The sequence below is a fragment of the Colletes gigas genome, unplaced genomic scaffold, assembly GCF_013123115.1.
Source record: "Colletes gigas isolate AHSC1104 unplaced genomic scaffold, ASM1312311v1 Colletes_gigas_Sc00011, whole genome shotgun sequence".
Taxonomy (NCBI): Eukaryota; Metazoa; Arthropoda; class Insecta; order Hymenoptera; family Colletidae; genus Colletes; species Colletes gigas.
This window is the reverse complement of record NW_025106640.1, coordinates 4,695,324-4,708,378: the sequence shown is the minus strand read 5'-3', so window position 1 is coordinate 4,708,378 and position 13,055 is coordinate 4,695,324. Positions and strand designations below refer to the sequence as shown.

The 13,055-nt window shown below is 38.0% G+C and overlaps 3 protein-coding genes across 3 annotated transcripts; 1 reads left to right on the top strand and 2 right to left on the bottom strand.

Moving 5' to 3' along the window:
* Positions 1–197: 197 nt before the first annotated feature.
* Positions 198–1,361, bottom strand: LOC122398284 (protein transport protein Sec61 subunit beta). The gene is made up of 3 exons (XM_043397999.1): positions 1,064–1,361; positions 775–971; positions 198–668 (listed from the first exon to the last, which is right to left on the bottom strand). The coding sequence occupies exons 1-3, from the start codon at positions 1,064–1,066 to the stop codon at positions 581–583; spliced, it is 288 nt and encodes a 95-aa protein (XP_043253934.1). The 5' UTR covers positions 1,067–1,361; the 3' UTR covers positions 198–580.
* A 2,970-nt stretch (positions 1,362–4,331) lies between these two features.
* Positions 4,332–5,885, top strand: LOC122398163. Its single transcript, XM_043397826.1, has 3 exons — positions 4,332–4,677; positions 4,788–5,685; positions 5,758–5,885. Exons 1-2 carry the CDS (start codon positions 4,528–4,530, stop codon positions 5,586–5,588), a joined length of 951 nt encoding a protein of 316 aa, XP_043253761.1. The 5' UTR covers positions 4,332–4,527; the 3' UTR covers positions 5,589–5,685; positions 5,758–5,885.
* Positions 5,886–7,731: 1,846 nt separating this feature from the next.
* On the bottom strand, positions 7,732–8,726 carry LOC122398164 (tax1-binding protein 3 homolog). Its single transcript, XM_043397827.1, has 3 exons — positions 8,422–8,726; positions 7,997–8,125; positions 7,732–7,920 (listed from the first exon to the last, which is right to left on the bottom strand). The coding sequence occupies exons 1-3, from the start codon at positions 8,476–8,478 to the stop codon at positions 7,732–7,734; spliced, it is 375 nt and encodes a 124-aa protein (XP_043253762.1). The 5' UTR covers positions 8,479–8,726.
* Between the last annotated feature and the right edge of the window lie 4,329 nt (positions 8,727–13,055).

The following is a 13,055-nucleotide window of genomic DNA, read 5'->3' as shown; positions in this document are numbered from 1 at the left end:
TCGGCGAGGAATCAATACGTATACGCGAGCGCGAATGAATTTCCGGTCAAATGGAACATGGCGCACTATGGAACCACCGGTAATCGAACATAATTTAATAATACTTATCGTGTTATTTATTAAAATCAAGCGGGAGCGAATGATAGAAAACGATTAATTCATTATCTTACATTTTTTAATCGAATTAAGAATAATTTATTATAATATTGTACATTATATTATTAATAGTAACATTACAAACAATAACGAGTATGTCTTATCTCCGTCGTACATTATGCGTAAATACAATTAGCTCCAAGACATCTTACAAATGTTACAAAATTCGGTTTTGATGAAAGTAAACAATTACAGTGGAACTGTAGAAGATCCATTGTACAAAAATGCAACTTGTGGGAAGTAGTTGATTCCATTTAAATGAATTGAGAAATGATATTAAAAGCATAGTAAGTCTTCTCGAGTAATGCTCGAACTCCCCCTTTACCTCAGTGAATTAGAAACTTAGATTTTTGTAGATTTTCCTAAATATACCGTAACATTTCTCTGTGGTTACTCCAATTCTATATGGAGTTCGCAATTCAACTTAAGATCTAGTGTATTTGCCCCAAATGTGAAGCATGAATACAGAAGCAATGAAGAGGAGAGACATCACAAGTACGGGTACTGGTCCTCTGTAAGAAAATTTTATATTATAAGTAACTGACTGGTCTATGGTTCAGGATGAAAAACAATTTTATGTAGACGTGACAGATGCCACTGAATATTATATTTACTTACACTTTGATACCAGGGGAGTCATCCGTGTAGAACCTCCACATACCACCGGAACCAGCTCCTGTATTCCTATTTCTGGTTGAAGTGGATGAAGTAGTTTTCCTCTGCCTAACAGTTCCACCACCACCTGTTCTAGGTGCTATAGCTTTGCTAGGCGAGCGACCAGCGGCTCCGACCGAAGTAGAACTAGGTGCAGGGGGCTTGAAAAAATTAAATAAAACATAGCAATAAGCGTTTTCGTGTTAAGAAATCTGCATCAAACCCACTAATTGTGTCCCGTCGAAATACTCACCATTGTGTTTATGTATTTGTTGACGTTAGTCCGTGGACAAGTTCCAGATGATTACGATTAAGTTTGTTTGGAGACAATCTGTAGTCACCTCTATGTCTACCGATTAATAAGAAACCTTAATTTATTTCGTTTTCTTAACACGCGTTCTTTTATACGGTCGAGAACAGTATCGAAGAAATATCGAAGCAAGCTTCGTGCTAAGCAACACGGTTACAAGTGCACTTCCCTCCAATGGTTAGTTTGAACGTTTATTGGCAGTGTGAGATAGAATACGAAACGACGTGTCATTTACGTTCCATTCACGTGGTGTACTGTAGACACGTCATCACGCGTTGTAAACTCAGTGACGCGTCGTTGAATCAATATGCCGCGTTTTCATGACGCGTAATAGCAGCGTGTTATATTAAAAATTTGTTTAACATCGAATAAAATTATTTCTGTCTTTTCTATAATTAAGACTACAGAACGAACGAAACATGATAATAGTACTTATTATACTGATGCAACTTTATACAATATTTATTCTGAACTTTGATTGGCTACCAGATGCCAGACGGAGCACCGGGGGCACCTCATTTCACTTTCTCACATTATGCCACATCACGCATACGTGAGCTTGTACAGTTTCGGAGAATCGACAAAGGCAAACTAACAGAAGCACTCCGTCTCGATTTTCCGAAGCTGCCCGAAGTACTTTTGACCGCTGCTGATTACCCCTGATACTTCTAACAACGTACAACGATTACGACTGGCTACTGCCAGCCTCTCCAAAACTCTGCTGGCCTCTGCTGACCATCGCTTATATTTCTGACAACGTATAACGATTACTACTGACTTCTGCTGGCTCCTGCTGACCGCTACTGACCACTGCTGACCACTCCTGATACTTCTAACAACGTACAACGATTACGACTGGCCACTGCCAGCCTCTCCTAGTCTCTGCTGGCCTCTGCTGACCACCGCTTATATTTCTGACAACGTATAACGATTACTACTGACTTCTGCTGACCACTGCTGACCGCTGCTGACCACAGCTGACCACTCCTGGCACTTCTGACAACGTATAACGATTACTACTTGTTACTGCTTGCCCCTGCTGGTCTCTACACGCCTCTACATGCCTCTGCTGGCCCCTGCTGACCACAGCTGACCACTGCTGACCACTGCTGACCACTCCTGATACTTATAACAACGTATAACGATTACTACTTGTTACTGCTTGCCCCTGCTGGTCTCTACACGGCCCTACATGCCTCTGCTGGCCCCTGCTGATCACAGCTGACCACTGATGACCACTGATGACCACTGATGACCACTGCTGACCGCTGCTGACCACTGCTGACCACTCCTGATACTTCTAACAACGTACAACGATTACTACTTGTTACTGCTTGCCCCTGCTGGTCTCTACACGCCTCTACATGCCTCTGCTGGCCCCTGCTGACCACAGCTGACCACTGATGACCACTGCTGACCTTTGTGACCGCTTCCGACATGATGTATATGTATTAAAACTTTGTATAATGTAAATCTATGGCAATAAATGAAATAATTTCAAAGAATTCTATGTGTTCTCATCATTTTTACCTTCCTTTTCCTCTCCAAATCATTGCCTTAGTTTTAAGAGACCGTTTTTCCGGTTAAAATTGGATTCCCAAAGTGTCCAGCTCTCGTACTTGCTGCCAAAATCAAAAATTAACTTTTAAATTTTTTTTCTGTAACCGTCACTCTCGTACCTGTTGGCAAAATCGAGAATTCATTTTTTTCGTCAAAAAATTTTTGCTCGAAAATTTCGCCGATTTCCCAAAAATGTCCTGAAACAGCTGGAAAGTCCTGAAACGACTTTGGAAAGTCCTGAAACAACTTTGGGATGTCCTGGAACAGCTGGAAAAGCCTGAAACAGCTGGAAAGCCCTGAAACAACTTTGGAAAGTCCTGAAACAACTTTGGAAAGCCCTGAAACAACTTTGGGAAGTCCTGAAACAGCTTTGGAAAGTCCTGAAACAACTTTGGAAAGTCCTGAAACGGCTGGGAAAGCCTGAAACAGCTGGAAAGTCCTGAAACAACTTAAAATTTTGGAAATCCCGGGCCAGTTGGAAAGTCCTGAAACAGTTGGAAAGTCCTGAAACAGCTGGAACGTCCTGGAATTTCTTGGAAACGCCGAAAATTCTTGGAAACTCTGAATTTTTAGCAAAGTTCTGAGTTTCAGGACTTCCTAGTGGGTTCAGGGAAACCGAGGAGTTTCAGGGAGTCTTATAACTAAGGTATTGATTTGGAGAGGAAAAGAAAGGTAAAAAATGATGAGAACACATAGAATTCTTTGTAATTATATCATTTATTGCCATAGATTTACATTATACAATGTTTTAATACATATATATCATGGGAGAAGTTGTTAACAAGGGTCAGCAGTGGTCAGCAGTGGTCAGCAGAGGTCAGCAGTGGTCAGCAGGGGTCAGCAGGGGTCAACAGGGGATAGCAGAGGCTTGCAGAGGCAAGTAGAGACCAGCAGGGGCAAGCAGTAATATGTAGTAATCGTCACACGTTGTCGGAAGCATCGGTGGTGGTCAGCAGTGGTCAGCAGAAGCCAGCGGAGGCCAGCAGTGGCAAGGAGTAGCAACCAGAGACCAGCAGCGGCAAGCAGTGGCAAATTGTAATCGTTATACGTTGTCGGAAGCATCAGGGGTGGTCAGGGGTGGTCAGCAGGGGTCAGCAGAGGCAGGCAGAAGCCCGCACATGTTGGCAGAGGTTAACAGAGGCCAGCAGAAGCCAGCAGAGGCTGCGAGAGGCTGGCGGTAGCCAGCAGTAATGGTTATACGTTGCCAGATGTATCAGAAGTGATATCTGAAATGATATACATATGTCCGCTCATATATAGGAATAATAAAAATGAATTTATTCTTTTTCAATAATTCAAATATGATCAGGGGGTCATAAAACGTGTATTTCCGTAAGAAAAATTTCACAAAATTTTGTTCATTATCTTACTTATGTTCGTCTACATACATAGGTCGGAAAATAAAAAATACCTGGCCAGTCGAGACTTGGAATCGTATACCGTCGACGTGATGTCGAATTTCAGTTGTTCAAGTGCACGAAGGCCAAATGAGCCTTCCTCTCTCGACTCCCACGAGACGGTCCGAAATTACTTCGGGCAGCTTCGGAGAATCGAGAAAGGGGGCATATGTCGGTTTGCCTTTGTCGACTTTCCGAAACTCTATGAGCTCACGTACGTGTGATCTACCATGTGTGAGTAGTGCACCCGGTGCAGAATCTGGCATCTCTGATTTCGACCGTAGGGCAACCTAACCGTAATTGCTTATGCTATGTGTTTCCCTCTACAGTATTCTAGTTTGTTCTGCATTGTTTAATTTCGTGGGAGGATGAGCAATTGTTTAAATATTTCCGTGGGGTTTGTCGTAATGACGTAATACTGGGAAATCTATTTACTAGTGTTGCATCGATATGACGCTGTGCTGCGCTACGAACTGTCCGAATCGTTCTTTTCAGAAAGTTATGAAAAGAATTCCGAAAGACAAGGAGCTGCGGGCAAAGTGGATACATCAGATTAACAGGCCAAATTTCAAGTTTGGCCCGAATCATTTCATTTGCGAGGTAATCGATCGATGCTCTTTCCATTAATTTTTAACTAACCAGAATGTGATAACTAAAAGCCATCATTTCGTGAAAAGCATTTATTTATATGTATTATTAAATATTTACAGCTTCATTTCGCACCTACGCAATGGGAAAACAGAGCCGCCCGGCGGCTAAAGAAAGATGCAGTGCCTACAATTTTTTGCCACTGTTCCAAAAAAAGATTGCACGGCAAATTATTCGAAAAATTAATCGATGACCACCGCTATTCGTCGTCTCCGCTTCCAGCTACAAGAGTGTTTTCACCTGCACGAACAGTTACAGAATTAAATCATTTATGTTATGATGAGAAAGAAAATCAAAAATACAAAAACCTGAAGAAAATAGGTAGACCATCAAAAGGAAGTGGACTTGAACATGAAGTTGGTTGTCCCATGAAGCTTCGTGTAATAGATCATGATTACACAATGATGTTACCCATTCACACTGTCAGAAATGGAATCATACCTATCACAAACAAAACTGAGACTGTTTCAAAAGAGAGTGCAATACAGAAGTCAAACATGGAAAATGCTCGTGTTAATGCATCAGTAAAAATGCCCTTCAATAATTCATTGATAAAAGAATCTCCTAATAATACAATGGCAAAACTGTCTTTCCTTACTCCTGAAAAGAGTCTTACAGAGCATTTATCTAATAATGCAAGCATGGACTTTGATCCTTTGGATGAACATTCTGTTGGCACAATAGAAATTTCGTGTTCAACATCTGATGTAGAAAAATGTGGAAGAAATGATAATATTACGAATAAGTTAAGAAATGAAGTTATCAGGTTGAAGAGGGAAAAAGCTGTATTCAGAGTTCGGCTTTCCAGGCTCCAAAAGAAATATGACAGTCTTACCAAATTGTTGAGTGGGAAATTTGGATAAGATTAGATAGATGCTTTACTTGTAGAATGTATCAAAGGAATATACTTATTGCAAAAATTGATGATGCATGACAATTAAAAAATAATTCTTGCTGATGGTAGATATATTTTTGTTGTAACTGTCTAATGGAATGTTAGTCGTCCATATAATAAGCTAATTTTTATTGCAGTTACGTAAGATGCGATATCGGGATTCCCCAAATTTCAGGACTAGTCGAGTCACGTTATATTACCTTAGACGGGGATGTAGGAAAGAACAATTTTTAGAAACGGCAATGTAGGTACTAAACGTCCCTTCTATGTGGCGGAAAATATGTGTGAAAGAGTACACGATCAGACGGCAATGTATAAACATTATGTTCTATCCTAACATATTAGTATCGAGCAATTTATACAATTCATTGCCCCCTTTAAAATGTGCAAAAAGAAATAGATAATGAAAGTTTTCTGTTGGAATAACTTGGGGATTGATTGTTCTAAATTGAAATGCCCTCAGTGATCCTTGGATTCTTGCACACCCCTAATAAGGAAAAATATTTAAGTTACACAGTATACAGTAATTTTTTCATATGTTTCTATATTAATCATGTTTTTGGCAATAAATAACATATAATTTTCATATAAATGTAGATCTGTGTATTGATCAAATTAATGCATGTAATTTGTCACACTGAGGCTCTATACAAAAAAAACCTTAACTTACTACATACATGCACACATAATAATTTATGCTCTACGATTTCTTTTCAAACTTTCATGTTAGCAGACTAGTTAGAAAATTGTGACAACATATTACATATAAAACAATTTGATGTCTCGATCGTGATTATAGTAAAAACTTCGGGATTACAAAAGAAAGTTGTACATATAACAGGAACTTTTCCTTTTTGTTTCACTTATTGTACATTGAAGCCAATAAAAAGAAAAAAGAATGCGAAATACGAAGTGTCGTTTCTCTTATTTGTAAAAACACACACGCGAAGATACATTGTACCATTCATTATTGGTCAAAGTAAGAAATTTACAAAATAGAAAAATCAATATTTCTATTGGTCTCAAAGTTTACAATCTTAATTAGTTTCTGTACAATTCGATAAGTAGCAGAAAATGTTTTATAAATGCTTACAAATGCAATAGTTGCATGTATTCTCACTTGTTCACGTAAATTACGTGCGTGCTAAGTGTAATACTTATTTGAGTTAAAACAATGTGTATTGTATGATTGTTTCGGTCGTTGAAGAATGTTTTAAATGCATAAACTTGAAGTATTTCGTTTGAGTCTTACAATACTATACTGACATACAAAATTTTGTAAAAAGTATGTTGTGTATTTAAACTAGTGTAACTCCATTATGCTTTGGCATTTTTGTTATACTTTACAATATAGAAATACTTAAAGAATTAAAATATCATGACTTTCATCCGTACAACTATTTCTGTCATTTGAATCGATCAAGAAGTTCGTTTTCAACCTTTTGTTCAAATAAATTTCATCCTATGAAATCTGTTTTGTATATCAATATATACCAATATATATACATGACAGCGTGAAATATTCATACGGATCTCATGTAGTATTTACTGTTTGGCACACGAAATATTGTAAATTTTGATATAGAATAAACATTATACAGTATGATTTTTAAGCAGGCGCATGTAAAATTATGTTCTTCACGCATAATTCTACACGATCGTTAGCATCATTAACTGTCGTACGATATTACCAAGAAAACACTTCCATACAATTATTCTTTTTAACAACAATAACGAACCATAACAGGATTTTTATACATATATATCAATCTATTGCTCTAATGCTCTAATTCTACTGTAATGGAAGATGAATAATGTAATGCCTGCAAAGTAAATGTTTCAACGAATATCGAGTATGGGCGAATTAACATTATGACCCTATTTAAACTGGAATCTTCGCCACTCGGTACCGATAAAGTTTATATAAAAAGAAATAAAAATAAAATAGCAAATATTTGATTCTTTCGTTTTTGTGTAAATTCGAGGTAATCCTTACTATTGTTTATAAACTAATCTGATATTTGGCAGACATGTAGCTCGAATAAGTTGACTCTGTGTATTAGAGTGAAATAAATACTTTTCTTATATCGTGTAGATTTCTCATTTGGTATTTAAGTACTGGTCACACCTTTGCGAGCTACTAATAAATTTAATACTGGATGTTTTCTGATGTACGACACTGCCTTTTTATGAGTGACCATCGTAAAATCGTACCCGTTGCACTGCAAAATTTTATCGTGCATTCTGAGACCACTTTTCGCTGCTGGTGATCCTTCGTGTACTTCGGTGACATATATACCCTAGAATTAAACAAAATTAAATAGAAAACAATATAGATCATGTTTAGAATATTTGTGTCACATTAATTTTCCTTACATTATCCGTATATCCTTGTGGACTTTTCCTAAAGTCTTGATCGATTCCACCACCTATTTTAAACCCACATTTCATTACTTCTTCCCCGTTTTCGTTAATTTCTGTTTCCTTGTGCAAGGTGATTGGTATCTAAAAATACGTGAGACATATACAATATTAAATCGACTTGGTATCAATTGCTGACTAATCTTTTGATAACAATTCGCTTGGACGATATATCTTTCGCGGGATGGACGTTAAATTTCATTGAATAAATTGTAATTTCCAAAGAAAACTTTGCTTTTATTCGTACATGGTACGTGTTGATCGAAAACATAAACAAATAACTACTTGGGAAAATTGAACGTTCAAAAACGACGCGACAATTGTCGATCGAACAGGCACGAACTGTCGAAGGATTAAATGCAAATAATCGAGATACGTACGCTTAAACATTCCATCGCTGTGCCAGCCTGATGCTGAAAAGCCATTTTCGCACACATAATGCCGAATCTTGTGGCTTTAACAAGTTCAAATTGACAATTACTTTCAATAATTTGACGTGATCACCGGTCGTACACACACAATATACACCGATGCAACAATGTCAGGATTGACGTGTATTTATAAATGCAACAGAGAAACGTGATAGCAAATATTGTAAAAACGATCGTGTTCACTTCGAATACGTGATTAGATAGCTGATTAACGACGATCAAGCTTTGCTGTGAGATCAGTTAAGATAATTTCGTCCTCGCATTGACAGCCATACGTAACTGGTGAACGTAGACAGGAAAGCATCTTTGCGATACATGCACCGTAAATAGTGCAGTAGCGTTCAGAACTGAGCAACACCGCCAAAATTTGAACCGTTAAACGCTTACGTTTGTATTAATAAAAAATTGAGAATCACAGTACACATTTTCCATGCATTTTGTTTACATTCTACTCTACCCTTCCCATTAATTCCTTAATTTTTATAAATTCTAAAGTTTTATAATTCCTTGCAACAACATCAAACATTATTCGAACCTGTTTAATATCTAATTAGGTTCTTTAATCATTTTTCTACGCATTCTTTCATATGATTGAATAGTTATAAACGATTAGTGGGTGCGATAATTATCTTAACCTTTACGCCAAAAAAGTGACAAAAATATGTGTCGCCATCTAATATCAGGGATTCGTACTGCTAAAATCGTGGCAGGATCACAGAATGTTAGAGGAGGCATTCGGAGTACAGGCTCCCCCAGTCCTGGTACTCCTGATACGCAGTACCTTGATTATTCATTAATAACTCTTTCTCTGGGATTAAAATATGAACTTTTAGAGTTGAAGAGTATAGTACAGACCCTTGGCAACATTCAAGGATACTTTCTATAACCCTTCCGCCCGTAATTAAGACGTTATTAACGAATATTGGAAGTCGGAACAATACGGCTGTGTTAATCGATGAATTCTCAACTTTTCTACATTAATAGACATATTTTCGCTATTAGAGAACCAAGTAGACATCCCTGGGAACATTCAAGGACCGATTTTGCAAGGCTCCTCGCTCTAATTAATTAGTTATTAGCGATAGATCCCTAAGGTGTCGCGTCAAAAGGTTAAAAAGAGTGTATCGACTTCCGATGTCGGTTAATCATTGATAATCATCCTCGACGCTAGATGGCGCTCATTTACCTCGACCTCAGGCCCCCTGGTGCTAAAACGCCCAAGTTTGTCGTGGAATAGTTCGTATCGTTCACGCTAGATGGATTTCTCGACAAACTTGGGCGTTTTAGCACCAGGGGGCCTGAGGTCGATAAAGAGCGCCATCTAGCGTCGAAAATAATGAACTAATCTACGAGAAATGTACCACCTATGGGACACGCTAAAATATTTTCCGGAAAGAATTTTTTTTCTCGAAAATGCGTAGGAATTGCGGGGTATGTCTATCCACCAAAAATGATTGTAATTGATCCCTGCAACCGAGAATAATTTTTCCAGAGTGATTGGAAACCTTTCAATTTCGCCGAGAAGACATTTCTGGCCAGAAATTAAATTTTCGGCAAGGAATTTGTTTCTCGAAAGAGCGTAAGACTTCAGAATTAATGGGGAGGTACGGGAGAATGTAAATAAAAAGCGTGGAAAATACGTACTATGATCTTTTTATTAATCTCTGTAATTTCTATAATAAGCTTGAGTGACTCCGTGCATATCGAGTAAGATTTGGCGTGTGGTCCAGATAGGCATAATCAACAGTCATTTTCATTGCCAAAGCGTTCAACAGAAAGAAACGTAAGCATGCTTTACAGAGAAAAGAAATTTCTTTTACTATTCCTACGATGACCGTACAAAACTGGGTCTTTAACTGCCGTTAATCCTTTGAAAAATTTCCCCCTCGTCTTCCTTCGTTAATGAACAGGCGAACCCAAACGAAATGCTTTCTTTCGATACGTTTATTTCTTTTTTTTTTGTTATCTATCTACTCATCGAGAAGTACAGTACATGGCGGCAAGTTTTTCAACTTTCAAGTTTTTTTGAGCATAAAATAGTGTTCGTGTGCAGCGCGAGACGTACGGATCGATCCTCTCGAACAACGTGGAAACTTTCTTTTCAATATGTTAACCAAGAGTTTCGAAGTGAATCGAGGGGATCGATTCGATCGTCTCGTCCTGCACATCGACGATAACCGTTTAAAAAGTACATCAGCCTTCGAAGGTGCGACAGCGGCCTTTAATGGACACGCATGTACAGGGATACAAAATTGAATTTCACGCAATAAATGTCTGTCGTTCTTTATTAACACGCTGGGTTTTAGCATATCTCGTGAAAGTTCGACGCTTCGATGAGACATTCGATCGATTTATTTATTTTTTATTTATTTTCATGTTAACCATAACGGACGATGATTAAATTCATCTAGTTCGCTCACGGATACTTATACGAGGATATGATACATAAAGCCTAAGTTTTCACGATTCTCATGTACAAATAAGTTCCCTCGTACGCTGTGGCTGGGCCACGCGACGAGTTCCCATACAGGGTGTTCGGCCACCCCTTGAAAAAATCTTAATGGGAGATTCTGGAGGCCAAAATAAGACGAAAATCAAGAATATCAATTTGTTGATTGAGGCTTCGTTAAAAAGTTATTAAAAAATTAAATTAAAAATTTTCAAATCGTTCTGAAAAAATTATGTTCGTTTGCGGGGGTCAATTACAATCAATTTTGGTCAATAGACATACCCTCGGAATCCTAAGCAGTTTCGAGAAAAAAATTCCTTACTGAAAATATTATGTCTGACCATACGTTGATATGTTTCACTGAAATTTCACGCGTATCTTTAAAACGTCATAACTCCTGAACGGATTGGACGATTTTAATGTTAAAAACGGCAAACAACGCGTATTTTACTGTAGAATATATAGAAATTCTAAAAATATTCGAAAAGTTGTTCCTAAGCCCCTTAAAGTTATAAAAAACCCCATAAAAATGGTCCAATTTTCAAACAGCCATAACTCCTTTAATAGTGAATATATTCTAATGAAAATTTTTTCTGAAGTAGAAGCCATGTATACCTACAAAAAAGTATCAGACAACTTTTCTGTAGGATATCAAACAAATTTACTAAAAATCAAAAACGAATTTTTAAGGTAAATCGACAGGGGATGATAGGTGCCTTATTTTTTCGATGAAAAAAGAATTTCAAATCGTTCTGAAAAAATTATTTCTAGGTTCTGGGGTCAAATACAACTATTTTTGGTGAATACACATACCCTTGAAATCCTATGCACTTTCGAGAAAAAAATTCAGTAAGATGGCCAAATTTTTCGGGGAAAAAAAAAATGTCAAATCGTTCTAAAAAAATTATTTCTAGATTCTAGGGTCAAATACAACCATTTTTGGTGGATACACATACCCCCGAAATCCTACGCATTTTCGAGAAAAAAATTCAGTACTGGCGGAACTTTGGACGTCAATAACATCTTAACGAAGTCTTCATCAAGAAATTGGTATTCTTGATTTTCGTCCTATTTTGGCCTCTAGAATCCCCCATTAAAATATTTCCTAGGGGTGGTTGAACGCCCTGCATATCACACGCATACTTCATGCACTCTCTCCCGAAAACACATCATTTCCCTAATTTCTCGTCCGAATTTCATCTAACTACGGATCACGATTTCCGACTACGACGAGGACTTCGCTATAAATCATACGATCGCTGGCTCTCGTGCTTAGGTTTGGTGCATATGGATTCGATTTCCGTGAAATGTTTGCCCATCGCGTCTGTACAGATCAAGCACGTAGTTACATGTGTGATAAATCGTTAATCTCGTCAGAGGGCATACTCAGCATATTTCGTGTCTAAAATCCGGAACTTAGCGTGTTCGTTACGGGGGGGGTACGTTTAATTAGTAAATTAGCGCATGTACATACGTTTCGCGCCCCAATAACGAGGCGCGCGGTTAAAAAGTCCGTATATAAATTTAAACAGCGTTGGAAGAACCATTTGGTATACACCGTGTACGCGTTAGTATCATTATTAATTATAACGAGGGAGGAACTTGGAAAATCGAGGGTGTAATCTAACAAACTTTCGTAAGACGTTTAAAACGAAGCTGATCTGGCAGTTTGTCGGTTAACATTAAAATTAAGGTACCGATATAAGAATAGTGTGATCGGTAGCCTCGTATTAGACAATTGGGATATTTGAAAGTCGTTCGAGGAATATATATATAGCAACCGAGGGGTCGGTCGAGCGCTTGTGAGAACGCGACCCCTCTGGTGGCGAGCATGAGAGGCGCCACAGCATCGAACTCTTCGATACAATTGAGATTTTCGTCGATGGTTGATGCAAGTGTATTAGTCTCCAAAACATGTGATCCAGTCTGTTCGATATAATCGATAGAAGTATGTCTCCGTTATAAAAGAATGAACATCGATTGAAAACGAATATACGAGTCTTACTCTCTCTCTTTCCGAGAAAATAGACGAAGTATGCCCTCGTTTCCGTAAAATCAGTTTCCCCAGAAATCAGCGTAAGCGTAGTTAATCAGCCTCGGACCCACCGTCTCGATAACGATGATAAATTTTGAA